This window comes from Girardinichthys multiradiatus, chromosome 5, assembly GCF_021462225.1.
Source record: "Girardinichthys multiradiatus isolate DD_20200921_A chromosome 5, DD_fGirMul_XY1, whole genome shotgun sequence".
Taxonomy (NCBI): domain Eukaryota; kingdom Metazoa; phylum Chordata; class Actinopteri; order Cyprinodontiformes; family Goodeidae; genus Girardinichthys; species Girardinichthys multiradiatus.
Window position 1 is genome coordinate 52,003,488 of NC_061798.1, and position 23,251 is coordinate 52,026,738.

General features: G+C 41.4%; 3 protein-coding genes across 8 annotated transcripts in view; 2 read left to right on the forward strand and 1 right to left on the reverse strand.

Moving 5' to 3' along the window:
- Positions 1–79: 79 nt before the first annotated feature.
- Positions 80–3,341, forward strand: LOC124867989. The gene is made up of 2 exons (XM_047364749.1): positions 80–172; positions 2,436–3,341. The coding sequence occupies exons 1-2, from the start codon at positions 121–123 to the stop codon at positions 3,122–3,124; spliced, it is 741 nt and encodes a 246-aa protein (XP_047220705.1). The 5' UTR covers positions 80–120; the 3' UTR covers positions 3,125–3,341.
- A 1,258-nt stretch (positions 3,342–4,599) lies between these two features.
- Positions 4,600–16,954, forward strand: LOC124867975 (dynein regulatory complex subunit 4-like). Of its 2 annotated transcripts, XM_047364727.1 has the most exons (12): positions 4,600–4,650; positions 4,760–4,846; positions 9,255–9,452; positions 9,798–10,004; positions 10,075–10,129; positions 10,248–10,453; positions 10,618–10,785; positions 13,545–13,631; positions 13,705–13,914; positions 16,330–16,395; positions 16,473–16,592; positions 16,828–16,954. In XM_047364727.1, the coding sequence occupies exons 1-12, from the start codon at positions 4,648–4,650 to the stop codon at positions 16,861–16,863; spliced, it is 1,443 nt and encodes a 480-aa protein (XP_047220683.1). In that variant the 5' UTR covers positions 4,600–4,647; the 3' UTR covers positions 16,864–16,954. The 2 variants fall into 2 exon arrangements, with proteins under 2 accessions (XP_047220683.1, XP_047220684.1); XM_047364728.1 differs by lacking the exon at positions 16,828–16,954 and having other exon boundaries at positions 4,602–4,650; positions 16,473–16,740.
- Positions 16,955–17,401: 447 nt separating this feature from the next.
- kif16ba (kinesin family member 16Ba) overlaps positions 17,402–23,251 on the reverse strand; it is a 46,291-nt gene continuing 40,441 nt past the window's right edge. For 3 of the 5 annotated variants that reach the window (XM_047364683.1, XM_047364685.1, XM_047364684.1), the window contains 4 exons: positions 23,012–23,137; positions 20,506–20,595; positions 20,256–20,339; positions 17,402–18,928 (listed from right to left, as the gene is read on the reverse strand). In XM_047364683.1, the coding sequence (XP_047220639.1) occupies positions 18,767–18,928; positions 20,256–20,339; positions 20,506–20,595; positions 23,012–23,137 (462 nt within the window). In that variant the 3' untranslated portion in view covers positions 17,402–18,766. Of the gene's footprint in view, positions 18,929–20,255; positions 20,340–20,436; positions 20,596–23,011; positions 23,138–23,251 lie in introns of all 5 variants that reach the window. The other 2 variants (XR_007038187.1, XR_007038188.1) reach the window with 2 other exon arrangements.

The window sequence follows — 23,251 nt, forward strand, 5'->3', positions numbered from 1 at the left end:
ACTGGCTCCTCTTTGTCCACATTAGCAAAACTGATTCACTTCCACACCCACAGTTTGTCGTCCACCACTTCCTGTTTCTTAGTAAAACTGCAGTTTTCCTGCAGACAGGTCCAGGCTGAGATGCTGCTCTTCATCTGCTTTCTGCTGGCTGGAAGCTTCTGTCACAGCACAGGTAAATATATGGATTCCATCAGCTGCTGGTTTCCTGCTTGGATTTATTTAGCTGGGAGGATTTAAACCTCACTTTACTTCAGGAGGGATCAGAAACGGGAAAGAACGGCTTGTATTCGTCACTGACTCCACAGAAGATATTTCAAACTCTTTACATTCAGATCTCATATGGATTTTCCAGAAATCAGTTTTCCTTCAGTAATTTGCAACTTGCTGGGAATTTTACTTGGACTGAAGACGGAGCTAAAATCTGATTTTGAGTGATTATTTTTCTCACATTTCAGAATGATGTTAAAAAGAACCCATCATGTTTCTAGATTAATTTCACTCTGAATGAGGAAAACATGTCAGAGATTCACAGATAAAATATCTTTCAGTTCTGGTGGTAGAACCAATCCCAGAAAGAGCGACTCGCTTTCTTCATTTTATCTGTTATCCTGTTTCAGTTTGAAAATGCTGACTTTTGGAGCTCCATGAAAACCGTTAAAAAATCAGGAATCCTGCAGCTTCTCTCAACGAACCTTAAACTGGTTTTATTCAGAGTCTGAGTGGAAATCAACTCAAATGGATCCTGAAATCAAATTCCTGAAAGCTAAAATTCAGTTTGGCTGCTGGTGTAAAACGTAGTGAAATAAACGTTTTATTATTTCTTTTAAGGGCTGCACGGTGGTGCAGTTGGTAGCACTGTTGCCTTGCAGCAAGAAGGTCCTGGGTTTGATTCCCGGCCTGGGGTCTTTCTGCATGGAGTTTGCATGTTCTCCCCGTGCATGCGTGGGTTCTCACCGGGTACTCCGGCTTCCTCCCACAGTCCAAAGACATGCCTGCTAGGTTAATTGGTCACTCTAAATTGCCCTTAGGTGTATGAATGAGTGTGTCCATGGTTGTTTGTGTGTTGCCCTGCGATGGACTGGCGATCTGTCCAGGGTGTACCCCGCCTCTCACCCATAGACTGCTGGAGATAGGCACCAGCTCCCCCGTGACCCACTATGGAATAAGCGGTAGAAAATGACTGACTGATTATTTCTTTTATTGAAATGAGTTCTTCATACTGTAGAACATCTGAATGCAAACAGGTTCCTGTGTCTGAACACATGAAACAGAGAGAACGTCACTGATTGGTCCATCTGCAGTAACAGAATAGGTAGCTAATCACTGGTTTCTTGACAAACCATGGGTCACCTGGGTGTGATGTCATTTCCAGATCCAGGGTTTCACTTCAGAGGAAAAATAACGCATCATAAGAAGCTGAGTCACTGGTTGCTATGGTGATTGCCCACCACAGCGGCCAGAAACAGACAAAGATTGAAGCCTCAGTCAGTCAGGGTGTGAAAACTAAAATCCTCCTCTGTTGGTTTCTGTGGAAAAGACTAGAAGTTATCTGCTCTGCACCCTCATTGGCTGGACCATTGGCCAATGACAATTCACCACACCTGGACAACTTTATTGTGTTGGAGGACATTTTCAGCAACTTTTACGAACTCCTCAAACAGCTACTGAAATTAATTTTAAAAAGAACTGTTTTAAGTTTGGTTTAAATCTTTTATATAAAGTGCCTTCATTAAACCTATTAGTCCTTAAAGGCTGAGATAAACTTGGAGAAAGTGACGAAGTTTACCGGTACAGAACCAGAACCCATCCCAGAGGATCCCCACAAATGTAGAGAACATTCTTCTAATTAAACAAACAAATCTTTGAAACAGAGAAAACCCTTAAAAAAATGTTCACGTTATGATTTAAAATTTAAAAATCTACAATAAGAGCTGCTTCAGTGCTGTGGAAATCTGACTGTATTAAAATAGCTGAAAATAATTAATATGTAGCTTTTAACATTGGACTTCATTAAGATGAAAGTGCTCCAGCACTGAACTGAACTGTCCCATCTCCACAGTGAAGCATGGTAGTGGCAGTATGGTGGGATGTTTTTCCTTTGATTAGGACAGTCTATTCCTTCCTTACGCCACTACTCAGGAACGATGTTTTTGGGCTTAACACGGTTAGGTTTTAAGACCACTCACCACTCAATGGAAGACGTCCATCATCTTATCTGACATTTAGTCCTGGAGGTAACCTCTCCCAGGGTCTCCTCCCAGTTAGATGTGTGAGGAAACACTCCCAGATCATCATAAATACTGTATTAGAACTATGTTGTTCTGTGTAGGCTTTGTTTCTACAGACTGTTTCTGATGAAAGTTCAGTTCAGTTCCATCATCCTTGCCTGGAAAATGTCTGTGGGAAAGTTTGACTGGTCCTCTTTGCCTTCCCAGGCATCCGTGACCAGACTGTGTTCCTGAACACCAACGCTTCTCTGCCATGCTCCCACGCACATGGAGATGTCACCTGGAGCAGATACAGAAACATGAAAAGGAAGATGCTGGTCTCCATCACAAACGGTGTTGTGGACATTCCTGACAAACGCTTCGGCTTACAGGCAGATGGAGCCTTGTTGATCCGAAATGTGAACTTTACTGACGAGTCCATGTATCTATGCAACTTGAAACAGGAAGTTTATTTGAAAGTGATATCAGATTCAAATGAGCAGATTCCCAAAGATGGGCCAGGAGATCAAGCTGCACCAGGAAAAGATGGGCCTATTGTCCGACTGGAATCGGAGCAGAAGGAAGCAGCTGCAGAGATCCAACATTCCTCAGACTCCTGGAAAATCCCTGTTGGAGTTGTCCTAGGAGCTGCTCTGTTGCTCCTGATGTTCCTGGCCCTGAGGGTGTGGTCATCAAAGAGAGCAGAGATAAGAAACAGCAAAGAGAACGTTTCTGAGGTGGTTTATGAGGAGATCCAGGACACAGACCAACTGCAGGATTCTGAGCTGGAGAATTGGTACTACTCCACCATCATGGATGGAGCCAACAGCTCTACACCTTCAGAGCCCCACCTGTACAGCTCTGTGAACAGGCTCATAGTCGAAGGCTGGAGCAGGGTCGCCCAGAATCCTCAGTGATGAAGACCCTCCTGATCAGTCTGACAGATGAAACCAGACTGTTTTCCTCCGTCTGGTCATGTTTCAGTAGTTTCAGAGGAGAACCACCACTGCAGACCTAAATGATCCAGAACATCTGTTTTCACAGCTAATTACCCAGATAATTGTGTGCTTCTGTAAATAAAACTGAATATTGATGTTTTATTTTAAACAAATAAAAGCCCAGCTGAAAAGAAAACTGGAGCGTTTTGGTTCATAAGCAACAGATTGTTAAAGACTCAGCGACGGCTTCGGTCGCTTTCCAGTGACATCAGAACTGAGGCTAAGTGAGTAAATTAAAAAAATTAAAACTAAGAAATATGTTCAGTAAAGTAGCTTAAATAAAGAATTTAGCTAAATAACTGCAGACATTGATGTGGAATGAAGGAACATTTATATCTTTGAATTCTAGTTCTAGGAGCATGCCTCTCCTTCCTGAAAGAAGACTGTGATCTGCACTGGGCACTATGTAAGAGAGCTGGGGTTAAAGGTCATTGTTAAACCAGACGTATTTGTCTTTAATTACAAAGTTTCCTGGTCCCATATTCCCAAAGATTCTTAAAATCAAAAGTATTAATATATAAATAAGATTAACTTTATCATCCCTCTAGGGGGGAAATTAAATAGTTTCAGCAGCAGGACAGGTTAAAGGTCAACCTCTAGTAAGGTAATATTAGGAAGGATTAATAAATAATAGAAACAATAATTACCATGAATAAAAAGTAAAACAAATTACAAAGAATATAGAACAGAATTATTTAAATATTTACAGACAGTAAAATGCTTGAAAAAATTAATTTAGAAAAAACTTGAATATTTTTATACATAAACAGAAAGTGTTTCCAACAGTCCAATAATCTGAGCTCTATATCCAGAGCAGGAAGATGTAAATGAGGTGAATCTGCTGTATTGTTCATGATGATGTCAGCAGTCTAAATGATCATCTCCAACATCTGTGGAGATGTTATCTGGTGCTGCTATCTCCTCTCTAACTTCTGAATGCAGCAGGAACCAGAGCTGCTCACATTCCAGGCTGGTGCTGAAAGCAGAGGAAACGACGCATTGATCTACTGGGAATGTCTGTTGGTTCCCACCGTGATCCCAGAACCAAATCTACCTTTAACACTCCTCTCTTCTCCTCCACCAGCAGGTTCTGCTCCTCTGTTCACTTCACTTTACTCCATCTTTTTTACTCCATTTTGTTTTGGTCATTTTACCAAATTAAACCTCATTAAACAAGAAGAAGATCACAGGAAAATGTTGAGTTTTAATATTAATATGAAATTAATTCATATGAAATAGATGCAGTAGGAAAACAACCAGCATGGAGAGTAAATATAATAATAATCACATCAGAATAATGACGAGCGTGTAAATAATGTTCAAAAATTCAACTGGATAAACTTTATTTTGATCACGTGACCGCGTTGCCATGGCAGCGCCTCGCTTCGTGTTGATACTCTGCAGAGTTTCGGTGCAGCTGTGAAGCCGCTCAGTGAACAAAGATGGTGAGAAAACGTTTAATTTGATCAGTAACTCAGCATCTGTGCTGTTAGCATGTTAGCTTAGCATCAGCAGCTCTAACGGTGGGAATATCTCGGTGTTTTCTCTCTCCAGCCGCAGAACAGAAACAGGAAGGCCGGGAAGAAGAAGCCCTCCACGGTGGTCGACGCCATGTCCACGGAGGAGATGTCCAAGGATCAGGTGGGAGCTGCTGGTTGAAGCTAGCGAGGCTAACTGGTGTTAATATTACCTTCAGTGGATCTATTACATACGTAAAAAACTCAGTCCGGTTAGGACCAGTTTGGACCGGATGGAACGGATTTACATTGTCGGAACAAACATGAGGCAAATTGTTGGGCTCGAACCCCCGGATCTGTAGCAGTCCTGAGAGTCCACACAATCAGCGCCATCTGCTGGAGAATCTAAGAATTACAATAAAATCTCCATATCGGATCGGTCCGAATCAAGCCAACACCGAGATCCATCTGTATGGAGTTAAATTAGTCTCAATATTATTCAATCAAACAAAAAAATAATCTCAATCAAAAAATATTAAGTTGTGATCAAAACTTTCAGAGTTGTAACGATTTTTTTTTTTAAATGGAATATTTTATTTTGGGGAGAAAAATAAATTGTTTGATAAAACTTTTTTTGATTAAAATGACTCATTTTTTCTCACAAAGAGAAAAAAGTTATTTGCAAAACATAAACTTTTATTTGCGCATGTCAAAAATCTTTGGTTACGACTCTCTTGGTTTTGACGCTCTCTGTTTTTGGTTGAACTCAACGAATTTTGAGTTCTGGGAACATGAACATCCTGGGCGGGGCCTAAAGACGAACGCTGTAAGACGTTTCCCTATTGGTTAGCGCTGACTAAAGCCGCAGACTCTGATTCCCCCGCATCTCTAAACTTCTGCTCAAACTGCAGGGCTTTCAGCGTCACTTCAGTGAGGAGACATCGACTCTACAGAAGAAAACTGAGACGACAGTCAGAAATACGTGGTGACGTCAGCCGACACCAGCTCTCTCTTAAAGATTAACGTCATACAAGATGCTTTACGGTAATGGAGCAGAAAGGACCAGATCCTGGTGACGGTTGAGAAAATAAGAGGAAAACAGAAAAGTAACCCACAGAACATTTATATTAATTACATTTTTACAACTTTCACATTCATGTTTTATGTAAAAGAATAAATATTTAATATTTTACTGTACAGTTTTGGAGAAATATCTTGTCAAAATACCTCAAAATGCTCAACCATTATATGCATTTGTCCCACTTTCAGGAATTTATTTCTCCAAAACCATGAGAGGTGACAACACAATCTCTTCAGATTATATTAGAGGGTCATCTATATTATAACCAGAATTAGTATTTCATAATTTTACTGTAAAGGTTTGGAGAAATACACAACTACCCCAACAAAGTACCACAAACGCTTCTTTTTGGTGAGGTCGATGAGATCCTGGGAAGTGGTCTGGACAGGTTAAAGTTCAAGAACATCCAGATCTCCTCTGACCTCTCCTGGACTGGAAACGCCCCTCACCTGTTGAAGAAGGTACAACAACAGCTCTTCTTCATCTCCTCAGCTGCTTACAGATATCTACAGGCCACGGTGGAAAGCACTCTGTGTCTCAGCATGACAGTGTGGTGTGGGAACTGCACAGGAGAGGAAGGTTCACGGGTTGTGAGGACAACACACAGGATTATGGGATGCCATCTGCCCGACATGGACTCTGTTTTATACTACACTTGGGGTAGTTGTGTATTTCTCCAAACCTTTACAGTAAAATTATGAAATATTAATTCTGGTTATAATATAGATGACCCTCTAATATAATCTGAAGAGATTGTGTTGTCACCTCTCATGGTTTTGGAGAAATAAATTCCTGAAAGTGGGACAAATGCATATAATGGTTGAGTATTTTGAGGTATTTTGACAAGATATTTCTTCAAAACTGTACAGTAAAATATAAAATATTTATTCTTTTACATAAAACATGAATGTGAAAGTTGTAAAAATTTAATTAATATAAATGTTCTGTAGGTTACTTTTCTGTTTTCCTGTTATTTTCTCAACCGTCACCAGGATCTGGTCCTTTCTGCTCCATTACCGTAAAGCACCTTGTATGACGTTAATCTTTAAGAGAGAGCTGGTGTCGGCTGACGTCACCGCGTATTTCTGACCGCAGTTTTCTTCTGTACAGTTGATGTCTCAAGCCCTGCAGTTCGAGCAGAAGTTCAGAGATGCGGGGAATCAGAGTCTGCGGCTTTAGTCAGCGCTAACCAATAGGGAAACGTCTTACAGCGTTCGTCTTTAGGCCCCGCCCAGAATGTTCATGTTTCCAGAACTCAAAATTCGTTGAGTTCAACCAAAAACAGAGAGCGTCAAAACCAAAAAAGCGAGACTTGTAACCAAAGATTTTTGACATGCGCAAATAAAAGTTTATGTTTTGCAAATAACTTTTTTCTCTTTGTGAGAAAAAATGAGTCATTTTAATCAAAAAAAGTTTTTTCTAACAATTTTTTTTCTCCCCAAAATAAAATATTCCGTTTAAAAAAAAAAAAATCGTTACAACTCTGAAAGTTTTGATCACAACTTAATATTTTTTGATTGAGATTAGTTTTTTTTGATTGAATAATATTGAGACAAATTTAACTCCATACATCTGTTGGTCCCAGAGCTGATCTGTAACACTACAAACCGCTACCAGGGTTTCTTCTTCTCAATTTAAATCAGCTTAATGTAGGCAACATGTTTATTTTAATGTGTAATATTATGACAAAATGCATTGAAATGAAAATAAACTCTTTCCTCCCTAGCTGTCAGACATTATTGCCAACTTTTAAAATTGTGCTGATCAATAGTTCTGGGGATTTTGTGAAACAGATTTGGACCTTAGCTGTGTTTTCTATCAGCTTCAGTTTACTACCCAAGCATCCTCGGAACAATGCGCCTCTAAAGCCCATGAATCATTCTAAACTGGACAAACAACAGGGAACTAAGTACAGAACCAGGTCCAATCAGATGTTTAATAGGTTTGATTGATTTCAGTTGGGTTTTCCTAAGGGACGTGCACAGATAGACGCTAGGTGGTGCTAGAGCACCTGCCCTTTTATCCTATGGACAAAAAGAGTCCTCCTGAAATCTTTTTTTTTTTACAGTGTACAGTGTGGGGCCCAAAGGTCTTTAATACCAGTGCCCCATGTTTTGAAATTTTATTGACAACTACCTCCCCTCCCCCTCGCCAGCACACCTCCATGTCCCACTTCATGAGTCTCTCAGCGGAGACGGGCTGCGAGCAGAACGGAGAGTTGGACCTGCGCTGGTCCAGTTGACCTCTTCTCTCCTCCCCTCTGCCGTCAGATAGAGCCCTGCCCTGCAGACAGGTCGGCTAACCATCCAGGAAACAAACAAAACTAATATTCTTGCTTCCTAAACTTTGGATGAAAAAGTTAAAACTTCACCTGCCTCCATTTTATCTAAACAGAACAGGCCAATAAATGACAGACCTTTACCACTATGTCTTCTATGGACCTAACCCCGCCACCATGCGCCAGGAGAAAGTCTACGATTTAACTCTTAGATTAAATTAGAAGAAATAAATAAATTCAAATTTATCTCATTAGAGATCTGTATTACATTTGCTATTATGGTCCATGATGACTTCTGTTAGACTCATGTTTTTTATTTTTATTGCAAATACGGTCAAATGAGCTGGTTAACATTACAATTCATACACAACTAAAATACCTTTAATAAAGTTCAGTAAATGTGGGGCATGTAGGCTAAGTTATTTTCTATTTCTGTGTAAAAATGATGATGTGATCAGAATATTATATTTTCTAAATAGCAGACATCAGTTCTCAGGACTTATAATCTCATTAATTTTTATTCTCTAAGAATAATATCACACTGGCTACATGTGGAAGTATAAATGATTCTTCTTATGATCATATTCTCTGATGTTGGTTTCATTTTGACTATAAAGATTTTATAACTCATTTTCTGGGTATAGTTGATTTACGCTGTAGAAAGTTCACTGGTTACTGAAGATAACTCATTTAGTGTGACCTACCTGGTACATTTGGCTTTGCTACAACATACGGTTATTTGGTGCAGAAGATATTTTGTGATAAAAGTACAGAATGATATAGTCAAGACAAACACGTTGTACTCAGTGTGTAAAAAGAAAGAAAATGAAGGATAACGTAAGTTTCAAATTTGACTCAGGAAGTTCAGATTGTGAATCAGTAATCTAACTTTAAATCAATCTATGATCATTTTGTTGCCTTATTAATTTAAAAGTTTTTGTCAAATGTATTCTTGTTTTGAGTTTTTTTTTCCTGGGTGGTCATTTCCCTTCAACCCACAGGACAGTTTGTTTTGGGGGTGCTTAGTAATACATATAAATTATGTTCATGTTGTTCCTGTAATAAATCTCACACTACAAAGGCAACCGACAGCTCCATGTGCCGCACAAGGTGCCCTTTTTTCCCCCTTGAGCACCTGCCCCCCAAAATGTCTGTGCACGCCACTGGTTTTCCTGATAAAACAGCTGCCCTCATGTGAAGACAGGCTGCTGACAGGATTGTCCTTTCCTGCAGCTGGAGGAGCACATCGTTCGCCTCCGAGAGGAGCTGGACCGGGAGCGGGAGGAGAGGAGCTACTTCCAACTGGAGAGAGATAAGATCCATGCCTGCTGGGAGATCTGCAAAAGGAAACTGGAGGAGATGGAGGCTGATCTGAGGAACAACATCCAGGAGAAGGATGAAGCTGAGGAGCGCCACCGGGTGGAGATAACTGTGAGCTGACCTGATCCTAACTTGACTTTAACAGAACCACATTATAATCCTAAACCCAGCCAATCCTGATTTTTACTTCATTTAATCCAGTTCATTAGAACTGGAACCAACACAGACTAAGACCCAGATGTTAGTCTAACCTAAATATAACCTGACCTCTAACTTCTCCTTCATCCTGATAGAACATTCATATTTTTCCTGATCTGATCTTGATATTCTTGTTCTTTCACTTGAAGTTAGACCTCCCTTGTGAACTCTGACCTTTTTCTGGCGTTCCTCAGCAGGACTCTGAGCTCCCAGTCCGAACCTATCTAACATGTTGTTGACTCATTGTTGGGTTTTCAGGTCTACAAGCAGAAGCTAAAGCACGTCCTGTCTGAGCAGCACAACACCGCCTTTGAGGTGCGGATGGATGCAGTCTCCTCATCCTCGCTGCTCCAGAACCGGAACATGGAGTCTGAGCTGAGACTGCGCAGAGACGTCGAGGACCTGCAGGCAGACAGAAGGGAGAAAAGGCTCCAGGAGCACAGCTCCATAAAACAGCTGAAGCTGGTGAGGTAATGTTCTCCTTGCCATGTTTAAAAGTTAGTTTCTTCATCTAAAGCCTTCTAATCCTCACCAGAAACACCAGGCAGAGCTGATGAAGCTCAACAACGAGTACGAGTGTAGGATGCAAGGTGAACTCTCCTTCCATCTCCATCCTTTCTTCCTTCTTCCTCTCCTCCTTTTCCCTGTTCTTCTGTCCTGCTTCATTCCTCCACTCTTCCTGGCTTGATCCTGAACTTTGCTCCTCAGAGACTGAGATAAAGTACTACCAGAAGATACGGTCTCTGATGGACACAGAGGAGAAGAAGCGGAAGTCGGCGATCACTGAGGTGGAGGAGCAGATGAAGAGTCGTGTGGCTTCTCTGATGGAGGAACATGACAGAGCTCTGCGGAAAGGAGAAGAGTATTTCTCTCAAATTCAAGAGAAACAGCAGGATGAGCTGAACAACTTGAAGGTAACCAAATGATCCCAGCACGCAGTTCAGACACAGAGCAGAAACATCAGGAACATCAGATCAAATTCTTCCAGAATCCCAGAAAAAATCAGGATCTGATTCTAGTTCAGATCACAGAGTCACTCCATCTTCAGTCCCTTTGTGTCCCGGGTTTGTCTGTGTAGGAGGAGATGAAGAAGCTGCAGAAGGAGGAGGTGCAGCGGAATAAAGATTTCTCCGCAGCTCAACAGGAGAACCACCGTCTGAAGGAGACATTGCAGGAGGTCCAACGGAAGCTACCTGAGCTGCATGGACAGCTGCAGGAACACAAGCACTCCAAAGAGTCGACAGAGGTATGTTGAAGGGTCTGAAGCCTCAGCTGCGAACAGAAAGATGGAGTCCTTCAAAGCATAAACACTGAGGAAACATCTGAAAGCTTCCCACCATCAAACATCTTCAATCCAGCTGAAGAAATCCATCTGTTTGGTTTGATCAGTTCAGACTCAGTTTCCAAGATGTAATCTGACCTGTATGATAGTGATGATGATGATGTGGATGATAGTGATGATGATGATGATAATGTGGATGATAGTGATGATGATAATGAAGTGGATGATAGTGATGATGATGATGAAGTGGATGATAGTGATGATGATGATGAAGTGGATGATAGTGATGATGATGATAATGTGGATGATAGTGATGACGAAGAAGATGAAGTGGATGATAGTGATGATGATGATGAAGTGGATGATAGTGATGATGATAATGAAGTGGATGATAGTGATGATGATGAAGTGGATGATAGTGATGATGATGAAGTGGATGATATTGATGATGATGATGAAGTGGATGATAGTGATGATGATGATGAAGTGGATGATAGTGATGATGATGATAATGTGGATGATAGTGATGATGAAGAAGATGAAGTGGATGATAGTGATGATGATGATGATGATGAAGAAGTGGATGATAGTGATGATAATGAAGTGGATGATAGTGATGATGATTATGAAGTGGATGATAGTGATGATGATAATGTGGATGATAGTGATGATGATGATAATGTGGATGATAGTGATGAAGAAGATGAAGTGGATGATAGTGATGATGATAATGTGGATGATAGTGATGATGATAATGTGGATGATAGTGATGATGAAGAGGATGAAGTGGATGATAGTGATGATGATGATGAAGAAGTGGATGATAGTGATGATGATAATGTGGATGATAGTGATGATGAAGATGAAGTGGATGATAGTGATGATGATGATGATGAAGTGGATGATAGTGATGATGATGATAATGTGGATGATAGTGATGATGAAGAGGATGAAGTGGATGATAGTGATGATGATGATGAAGAAGTGGATGATAGTGATGATGATAATGTGGATGATAGTGATGATGAAGATGAAGTGGATGATAGTGATGATGATGATGAAGAAGTGGATGATAGTGATGATGATGATAATGTGGATGATAGTGATGATGAAGTGGATGATAGTGATGATGATGATAATGTGGATTATATTAATGATGATGATGAAGTGGATGATAGTGATGATGATGATGAAGGGGATGATAGTGATGATGATGATAATGTGGATGATAGTGATGATGAAGTGGATGATAGTGATGATGATGATAATGTGGATGATAGTGATGATGAAGAGGATGAAGTGGATGATAGTGATGATGATGATGAAGAAGTGGATGATAGTGATGATGATAATGTGGATGATAGTGATGATGAAGATGAAGTGGATGATAGTGATGATGATGATGAAGAAGTGGATGATAGTGATGATGATGATAATGTGGATGATAGTGATGATGAAGTGGATGATAGTGATGATGATGATGAAGTGGATGATAGTGATGATGAAGAAGTGGATGATAGTGATGATGATGATAATGTGGATTATATTAATGATGATGATGAAGTGGATGATAGTGATGATGATGATGAAGTGGATGATAGTGATGATGATGATAATGTGGATGATAGTGATGATGAAGTGGATGATAGTGATGATGATGATAATGTGGATGATAGTGATGATGAAGTGGATGATAGTGATGATGATGATGAAGAAGTGGATGATAGTGATGAAGAAGTGGATGATAGTGATGATGATGATAAAGTTGATGATGATGATGATGAAGTGGATGATAGTGATGATGATGATGAAGTGGATGATGATGATGAAGTGGATGATAGTGATGATGATGATGAAGTGGATGATAGTGATGATGATGATAATGTGGATGATAGTGATGATGAAGTGGATGATAGTGATGATGATGATGAAGGGGAGGATGATGATGATGAAGTGGATGATAGTGATGATGAAGTGGATGATAGTGATGATGATGATGAAGTGGATGATGATGATGAAGTGGATGATAGTGATGATGATGATAATGTGGATGATAGTGATGATGAAGTGGATGATAGTGATGATGATGATGAAGGGGAGGATGATGATGATGAAGTGGATGATAGTGATGATGAAGTGGATGATAGTGATGATGATGATAATGTGGATGATAGTGATGATGAAGTGGATGATAGTGATGATGAAGTGGATGATAGTGATGATGAAGTGGATGATAGTGATGATGAAGTGGATGATAGTGATGATGATGATGAAGTGGATGATGATGATGATGAAGTGGATGATAGTGATGATGATGATGAAGTGGATGATAGTGATGATGATGATAATGTGGATGATAGTGATGATGAAGTGGATAATAGTGATGATGAAGTGGATGATAGTGATGATGAAGTGGATGATAGTGATGATGATGATGAAGTGGATGATGATGATGATGAAGTGGATGATAGTGATGATGATGATGAAGTGGATGATAGTGATGATGATGATAATGTGGATGATAGTGATGATGAAGTGGATGATAGTGATGATGATGATGAAGTGGATGATGATGATGAAGTGGATGATAGTGATGATGATGTGTCTGCTGCTGAGCTCACCAGAAACTGGTTGCAAAGGAGAGGATGATGATGATTGTGTTGCTGCTGGAGGATGATGATACTAATGATGATGAAGATTATGATGATGTTTGTGATGAACAGAAGTACCGAGCTCAGCAGAAGGTGGTTGAAAAGGAGCTCAGAGATCTGACAGTGGAGCATGAGCTGCTCTTGCAGGCCTTCCAGAAGGTAAACTCTTTCCATCCTGCTGCTCTCCCTCCAGCGCTCACAGCAAGTTGACGCTTCCAGGTCTTTCCTGCAGGTCCAAGAGGAGCGTGACGAGTTGCTGAAGAGACAGACGGAGAGCATCCTGGACATCCAGCAGAGGAGCGGCCTGAAGAAGATTCTGCTGCAGAAGAAGCTGGCTGCAGTGACAGAAACTCTGGAGAAGAAGGAGGCGCAGCTCAGCACAGCACTGTCGGTCTGCAGCATCGAGCCGACGGCACGCAGCAACGCCGTCAGCAAGCTGGAGGTAAGATGTGACGCTGTCTGAAGAACGAGAACTTCTTCAGCTGTTTAACGGCATGTTTTAATGAGAGGAAAACACAGAAACGCTCAATCAATAAAGAGACGTCAAATTCAATAAAAGTTGATTAATCCCAAAGGGAAATTAGATGTTTGTTCGTAAAGTCGTAGATTATTCCATCTGTAGTCAAGAAGGATCTCCTGCAGCTGTCTTTGTTGCAGCAGATCTGAAGAACCTGTCAGTTTCTGTGTAGAAAAGAGGCAGAAACATCTCCTGATGTTGGAGACAATAATGGAGCGGCAGGAGAATTTTGGAGGATTATGGTGGAACAGGAAGGTTGTGGGTCATGGTCAGAAGAGGTTGATGCTGAGCTTGTTTCTGAAATGATCCTCCTAGTATCCACTCCCAGTAATCAATGGAGATAAATGAACTGATGATAGAATTTAACTGGATTCAGAAATGTTAAAATGATAAAACTTAGCTAAATTAATTGTCACACAGCATCAACATGTTTGAACGTGTTTTGAACATGATTGTCATTATTCTGATTTGCTTATTATGTTTCCCCTCCATGCTGCTCGTTTTCATACTGCATCCATTTCACATTAATTTCATATTGTACTGTGTCTTGTCTAGAGTTGGTATAACTTTTTTAGTTTTTCCAAATTTATTTGTTGAAAGCATTTTAGTCTGTAAATATCTAAATAATACTAATTATACTGTATTGTTTGTAATTTTGTCCAATTTTTATTCATGGTTATTTATTATTGTTTCTATTATTTATTGATCCTTCCTAATATCACCTCACTAGAGGTTGACCTTTAACCTGTCCTGCTACTGAAACTGTCAGGATGTGACATTTTGGACTTTGTGTTTTATTCACTGTTTACTAGAGGTTTCTTGTTTATGGTTTTGTATTCATGTTTTCTGTTTTTCTTACAGTTCTAGTTTTCTTCTGCCTCTCAGTGTGTTCTCCTTTCACCCTTTGTTCCCTTGGCGTTGTTTTCCTGTTCTTAGAATAGTTTCATTATTATTATTATTAGTTCTCCGGTCCCCTTTAGCCTTGTTCCTCTAGTTTATCTTTGTTCTCTAGTTCCTCCTTTATAGGTTAGCTTTAGTCCTCGTTTCCTCGGCTTCATCCTCAGTTTTGGTTCAGTCAGTGTTTGTTTAGGTTTGTTTACACTTTAGTCAGGGTTCCCTTTTGGTTCCTATTTTGTTAAGTGTTTAGGTCTTAGGTTGTTGTGTTCCCTCAAGGTTCTCAGTTTCCTTTAGTTCATGTTTATTCTTGATTCTTATGTTTTATTTATCTTTGTTTCTAGTTTTGTTTTAGGTCTGCTCGCTGTCTTGTGAATTAGTTGTATTAGGTTCACCTGTTCCCTCTGCCTTCCTGCCTCACCTGTCCTTAGTTCCTTTGATTACCTGCCTTTGTTCTCTCTGCATACTAGTTGGTTTGTTTCATTATGTTTGGTGGGTTCCTTGCGTTTCAACTCCTCTACCCTCGTCCATGCCAAGTGTTTCCATGTTCCTGCAGAGTTGGTTTTGTTAGCGTTTGGATCTCGGCCGTGGTCAGTACCTGTGTGTTTTTGTTACGTCTGTTAACTTGAATAAAGCCCTGGATCTTTCACAATGCTCCTACCAAGTTCTTGTCTGTGTTTTGGTCCAACCCAAAACCACTCCGTGACAGAAACCATTTAATTTCCCTCTAGGGGGATGATAAAGTTAATCTTGTCTCTATATTAATAATTGTATGATTGTTCTAGAAGGTTCTGTTCTCATTGACTCGACTGTTTAGGAGGTGGATCTCTGCACCATGGAGCTGGTAGCGTTTTATTCATTCTCAGTTGTTCATTGGAGGAGAAGATCTCTCCTTTCTCTCTGTCTTTCCTCCATCTTCTCTGCTTCAGACACTCTTAGGTTCACTAAAGGTCCTCCTCACTGCTCTGAACATCTCTACTCTGAAACATCAGCTCCCTGAAGGCCTCAGATGCTTCATGAATAACTTTTATCTGACTGGGGGAAAACTAAGAAACAAAAGATTTTCCTTAGAATAGCATCACTAGAAGCTACTTGGGATACTTTGGGAATACGGACCCAGATCTTTCTGACGTTCCAAAGGCCTGGCTGAGGAAGAGGGTACAGCTGGTGGACTGACCTTCAGTCCTGATCTGTTCCCAACAGAGAATATTTGAGAATTTAGGAGCCAGAATTAGGATGAAGACCCAGTGTTGTTGGAGACATGCATATGTGTTGCAGGATGAATGGGACATGTGAACATCTGGAAATGATTTTAGGAGTTGGGAGAGTTAAGAAAACTGGATGTCCAACTGGGAATGCGAGTTATGAAAATTTAGGAATGACTCTAAAATCCCATTAGCTGAATCAGAGTCTCAAACAAACTTGTCAACTGTTTCCTGTTTTCAGGAAATCCTGGAGTCCAAACGGATCTCCATGGATGCTCTGCAGCAGGACCTGGATCTGGAGACTCAGGTGAGTGTTTCTCCAGCTGCCCAGCTTCCTGTCTCTGCAGCTCAGCTGATGCTACATCATGCATGTTTGACCTGCAGGAGTACAAGCAGCTGCTGCACAGCTGGAAGGAGCAGCTGAAGGTTTCTGGAGGCTCACTGCAAGACTTTCCTTTCAGACCCGCTGAGAAGATCCTGAAGGACGTGGGATCGGACCAGAGGGTGAAGCCAAGTGCTCCTGTTCACTGAGGACAGCTGTGCTAGTCTATAACAGATTTGATTTAATGAAATTATTTTTTTTAATCTTCTGAAGTCAGCTAATGAACTCTGATTATTCCAGAACCAGGAACCAATAAACCAATGGTTGTCAGTTTTTTTCAGCTTTATTACAGAGGTGTGAAAATATTCTTCCTAAATGATCATCTCAGAGTAAAACATGATTTCTGTTCCTCTACAGCTGCACAACGTTCTGGTCCAGTCTTCCCTACTGTGAATAAAGATTAGTGGCATAAAAATCACCAAACCTCCGCTGGTTTGATCCTATTCTAAACGCAGGACAAAAATAAAAGCAATTTCATGTTGCGGCTCATTGAAACGTGTTCTTTCCTCTAATAAACATAAAAAATATACATATGAGATTGTCTGGCTGACCCTCCTCTGGCTGCAGGTCTTTGGGGTTTATCTCCACCAGCTTTGGACATCTACAGAATTCTTTGTAAAATATCTCAAGCTCAGTCACATTGGATGGGGAACATCTGAGAACATCAGTTTTCAAGTCTTACCACAGATTGAGTTGGATTCAGGTCTTGACTTTGACTAGGCCATTCTAGCCCATGAATCTGCTTTGATCTAATCCATTGTATCTCTGGTTGTATGTTCAGGCTGGTTGTCCTGCTGGAAGGTGAACCTCCACCCCATGGTGCTGGTTGTTCTCTGAAGAACCCCAGAGGCCAGAAACAGAACATCTGCAGCTAGACTCTGGTTACTGGTTAGGTGTAGTCACCTCATCTGTCATATAAAATCCCAGCGAAAAATGCTGAGGTTTCTTTTGTTTATTTTCCACTTCTTTAAACATCTTCACATTTCTATAACTAAAAAAAAAATAAAGAAATGTGACGATCAGTCCTTCAGCACCGTCTGAAATGGACCTCCTGCTGTAGGTTTGATTCCCGTCTCGGTGTTTCTGCTGCTCCAACCTGCAGGACCGTTAACATTTCCTAAGTTTCATCTTCAGCAGGACAGAAAAACGCTTCAATCCAACAATATTTACGAGTTTAAATAAAACTATAATAAAGACAAACTCAACTATATTAATGTCAGTTTAAAACAAAGAAATAAATGCACTATGTCATTTATTTAATCATTTCATGTTTCCTGTGACCTCTCCAGGGTGACAAGGTCATCTCGTTAGGAACAGGTTTAGCCCCGCCCACTGACTAATGAAACTAAATGTGCTGAGGACCATTCTGATCCAAGCTGCCGTCGGTTCCGACAGAACTGAACAGAAACCGGTTCTGATGAGCTTCAGTTCCACTTCCAGAGGAGCTGATGATGCTCCAGGAACCCTTTTATTTCTGAGGGATTTGATTTAATTTGTTTGGACCAAACAGACCAGAGAAAAGAGCAGAACCGATGAAGCCAGATCACTGACACAAAGAATCATAATTTATTCTTGTTTCAGAACCCAGACTCAGTTTTTTTTTAGCAGATTTTAGGTGATGTTTGGAGGAGCACACCATCACAACAGAACCAGAACAAACTCTCCAGAAAGATGTTTTTCCTCAGAGACCGTTGCTCCTGAGATTCTCAGTTTATGGTTCTTCTAAATAATAATTATTCTGTTGAACAAACAGATCCAGACTATATGAAACAGAAACAGCTGCATGTTGGCAGCTTCAGGAGACTTGTTAATGACCTCCAACCTTCGGTGGTGTCAACCCAGAGACTCGCTTCATCTCTATGAACAAACCGACCTGCTGGATTTCATCTGATGGATCAGACAGAACCACGTTAATAATCTCAGACACAAATAATAATCCATAAATCTAACAATCTAACATGAAAACATTTAGAATCCCTCTGATTCAGAACATTTTAGGAACATTGGTTTGATTTCTCCATGGTGGACATCCTGAGCAGTGTGAAAGGGTCAGAACCAAGTGGGTTCTGTAATTTGAGCTGAAATGTTTTGGATCTGACAGGATCTGTCCTCCACAACTCATTAACTAGTCCTGTGGGAGCAGAGATGTCCAGAACAGAAGGACCATCTGAAGCTGCTCATGCAATCCAAACCCTAAGCAGCATGAAGGTCCAGATCTTCGTCTCACCTGCTGACAAAGCGGACCTGCGGGTTCTGCCTCTTTCACCTCCGTTCTCAATTCAGTTTTGGTTGTCCTTTAGCCAGTGCCGTGGCTGCTGGACTCGAAGACACCCTTTTTGAAGAATGGAGAAAACTCGCAGACGTTGAACTTAGACAGGCGGAAAACTCCGTCCTCATCGGCTCGGAGAGGAGAACCAGAGGAGTACAGCATGACTCGGAACAGGTTCCTGAGGTAACGCTGTGGGCAACAGAAAGATGGATCATCTCAGACATCAGCAGAACACAGAGGAACCAAAACATCATGGCCATAAAACATTCAGGAGGCAGATATTTTAAGGAGAGGACAATAACAGACAGAACAACTGGACCTGCTGGGAATCCCAGACTGCAGGGTTTATCATACCAACTAAAAACCAACTGAATTATGGGAGGAGGGACAGATATGTATTTCTGAAAAATAATGGACATCAATCTGGAATGGAGCCAAATCATTACAGTAGAAAATATTTGGATGGAAAACAGTAATAAGATGCTTTATTACTCTAAGCCAGAAAACGGAGTATGATGGGGCGCCCCCTACCTGATGGAGAAACTGCAGAAATCAGAACACAAACCACATCACATTCTGTGGGACTGCCCTCTTTAAAACAATACTGGACAGACATTCATGTAGCTTTACAGGATATTTTTAAATGTACCTTCCTTTTGCAATAAAGACTATATTCTTTGGATGTACACCACAGGACTGGAAAAAGGACGGACACTAGTTAAATATACCAAAGACAAGGAAATGGTTAAACACAGGAGAGGCCAACCCTGAGCAGTTGGACGGAAGCCCCCATGGACATTTATAAAACGGAGAAGGTAAATACTGTCTCATGCTGGAATAGTGGCTTCAATACATATTACTCCAGTGGCCTAAAATAACTTTGTAGGAAATGTAAAAATATTCCTGGTCATCCCCGAAAGTTTTCTTGAACAATTTTAGTTTTCTCACTAATGTAGAAATTGAGGGTGATGTAATTTCCTATTATTTGTGTATAATGAATATAATTATAAAAAAAACCTGAACTCTTGAAACTAATCAAGGTGCCAGTTTAAGGCCCGCCCCCGTAGGTGGCGCTAATAGACAATAATTCTGTTCAAATCCCCATTAAATGCCTGGGATGTTATTTAAATAGGCCGTTTATCCCACAGAGACCATGTGGATAATGTTGACCTTATTGTTTGTTCTGCTCGTGAGTTTGGATCATTTCTTTGAGGTTCTGATGTTTCTGGGTTTAAGACTCACTGCCAGTGTTGGTTTTGATGCTATCATTATGATTCGTTTGGGCCGGACCGCGTAAAAAACCATTAGGGATGTATTAAAAATAGGTTTATTCTACCTAGAAAATATTTCATTCAGACATTTCTTTTTATTAAATTAAGTCCCGTTATGTTTATTTTCAATACGTGAAAGTTCCAATAAGACTGAACAGAACTGAACAGGTACTGGACCAGAATCAAACCAACGGTGTATAAACGGGTCTGGTTCAGGTTACTTTATTTCTATACATCGCTCGTACTTCCAGGTGACTGCGGCGCTCCGACACCATTCTCTCATCCCGATTTCCAAACAGCTTCTTTGGTGGAAACTCGAGAGCCGCCAGCTGGAAAACAAAGACGACCCGTAAGAGAGGAACCATTAGACTAACAGATCTCTGACATTACCGACTCTGAAAATGAGTTTCGTCATTAACATCTGACCTTCTGTCAGCAACCAGAACCTGAAGCAACATCTCAAGAGTTCTGGGACTGAGCGTCACAGCGGCTCACCTCTGGATATTTGAACTTCAGACTCTTGTGCATTTCCCTGAAGCGAGTGTAGCGTCTAAACACGGTCCAGGTCTCGTCCATGACGGAGATCTGATAAAGACAAAGGAACGTTTCATCACCCAAACGGGTTCCCTCAGAGATCCTCAGCTGACATTAAATCTCTTTAAGAAGATTCAATAACTAAATTATGCTTGAAGGCTTCAGAACGGAGGTTCTGCTGTCAGTAACACCTCACATAAAAACATACCTGAAATAAAACCAGAGGTATGTTTTTATGTAAAGATTTACATGGAGTTTTGCTGCATTCTGTTTGTTTTTGTTTAAATATTTACTGATTTGAATCTTTACAGCATTTTGATTTAGTTGATTTTGTGTTTGTTCATTAGAACCTGAAAAAGGAAACAGCTGCACTAAATAAACCCAGAAATCAATGAAAGAATCGTGAAACAATCCCCAGAATAAACCTTAACCGTAGAGGTGGCCAGCTCAAGTCAGAAGCACGAACTGGTTTAACACAAAACTGGGAACATAATGACATCATCATGACATCAGCAGAAAACAGGAAGCTCCGACAGAATGAAAACAAGCACAACGTACACATAAGCTAGAAGCTAAACTGTAATATTCAGAAACTAAAGATGTTCTCCATTCATTCAGTGCAGCTTTAACCCTCTCCTGGTTCCCGATGCGGACGGCTTCCATCAGTTATTCCTGCTCTTTTTGACCCGATCAATCAAGGAGTGTAATCGGACCAATTTTATAACTTTTTTATTTGCGTAATCCCAATTGATCCGCTCCCATTGTGGTCTCTAATTTTATTAATTCACTGATGATACACACATCTACACAACACCAACCCACCCTTCTCAATGACTCAATGTACTATATCACAGTCTAGACGATTATGGATTTACTCAAACCAAACAGCTGGTAAGCAAAGGTTCTGATTGTGGCCTACCAGGCCCTTCTCACTTCTGGATAAAGATATAGGGTTTTATATCTGTGCATGCTTGGGCATCTCCAAACTTGGTTTCATCACTTACTTACATTCTCGTACTTGTTGTCTTCGGCTTTATCTGGGACCGGGTTGCGGGGCAGCAGACTCTGTAGAGACACTCACACGTCCCTCTCCCCAGACACATCCTCCAGCTCCTCTGGGGTGAGCCTAAGGCATTCCCAGGCCCTCCAGCATGTCCCGGACCTCCTCCCGGTGGGACGTGCCTGGAACACCTCCCGAGGAAGGCGTCCAGGAGGCATTTGGTATAGATGCCCGAGCCACCTCAACTGGCTCCTCTCGATGTGGAGGAGCAGCGGCTCTACTCCGAGCTCCTCCCGGATGGCCGAGCTCCTCACCCTATCTCTAAGGGAGTGCCCGGCCACCCTACGGAGGAAGCTCATTTCAGCCGCTTGTATCCGGGATCTCCTTCTTTCGGTCAGGACCCGAAGTTCATGGCCATAGGTGAGGGTAGGAACGTAGACCGACCGGTAAATCGAGATATTCGCTTTTCGGCTCAGCTCTCTCTTCACCACAACGGACCGGCACGGCGCCCCCATTACTGCGGCAGCCGCACCGATCCGTCTGTCGATCTCCCGCTCCATTCTTCCCTCACTTGTGAACAAGACCCAGAGATACTTAAACTCCTCCACTTGAGGCAGGAACTCCCCTCCAACCTGAAGAGGACAAGCCACCCTTTTCTGGTCGAGAACCATGGCCTCGGACTTGGAGGAGCTGATCTTCATCCCAGCCGCTTCACACTCGGCTGCGAACCGCCCCTGCGCATGCTGTAGGTCTTGGCTAGAGGGGGCCAGCAGGACTAGGCCAAGCCTGAACGAGAGACGTGAGGCCATCCCCCAGTGGGCCCACCACTTGCAGGGAGAACCATGAGGGACCGGTACAAAGACAATTGGGCAGCATTCTGCATTCTATAAACTCAAAAACAACACAGAGGACCAACCCTCCATCATTCAGTGATTCCTGGTTTTATAGTTTTCTGACTACTGCAGAAGAACCTCCTTGGGTCTACCACCCGAGGCCCTTGAAAAGTTCCAGTCAGTTCTAAACTCACCTGCGACCTCTCATTCAGCTTTGCTGACTTCAATTTAGATTTTATAAAAACTACAAAGTTCTTCTCAGTGAATCGGAGCTCTTTGACCAATACATCTTGGACACCCAGTTCTGACTCAGGACTGCTCTCCAGTCTTCGCAGCAGTCTGAAACCATGAAGTGTGGAAACCTCACGAACTTCTGGGACGTTCTCACTGTCCACACCCATAGAGCTCATCACATACCGTCCATATCCATTCCTGCAGAGTAATTTCCTGTATTCTGCTTTCTGTCGCTTCCTTTGGTTCCTTCATAAACCATTTTATAGTTCTCTGTAATAACTAAATATCTACCAGTTTGTTGTTTCTGTACAACATCCTCGCATGGCTTTTATAGCTCAGTGAAAATGTGGAAACAAGCGTACACAAAACACTTCATGATACCGCAGCTCTGTGTACTCACCTTCACCTCGAACTCAAAGTGTTCGTCCTTGCCCTGTCCGCGGAGGACGTAACGAGGAATGCTAACTTTGACAGGCTCCTTGACGCCATCGCAGCTCACCCCCCCAGCCGCTCGGGACATCAAATGCTGCAGGAGAAATCATCAAACCCAGACAGGAAAGAGGAGCAGACAGTAAAAGGTCGACTCTGAACAAACATTCTGGTAAGAAATAAGGAAGTCCCAACCCTCATCTACAGAAAC

Bases quoted from the DNA above. Each gene is read 5' to 3' on its own strand.
- LOC124867989 (XM_047364749.1), top strand. From the start codon at position 121: ATGCTGCTCTTCATCTGCTTTCTGCTGGCTGGAAGCTTCTGTCACAGC. The intron at 173-2,435 runs GTAAATATATGG...TTGCCTTCCCAG, and splicing joins AAGCTTCTGTCACAGCACAG to GCATCCGTGACCAGACTGTG.
- LOC124867975 (XM_047364727.1), top strand. The intron at 10,005-10,074 runs GTGAGGTAATGT...AATCCTCACCAG, and splicing joins CCATAAAACAGCTGAAGCTG to AAACACCAGGCAGAGCTGAT. The intron at 16,396-16,472 runs GTGAGTGTTTCT...TTTGACCTGCAG, and splicing joins ACCTGGATCTGGAGACTCAG to GAGTACAAGCAGCTGCTGCA.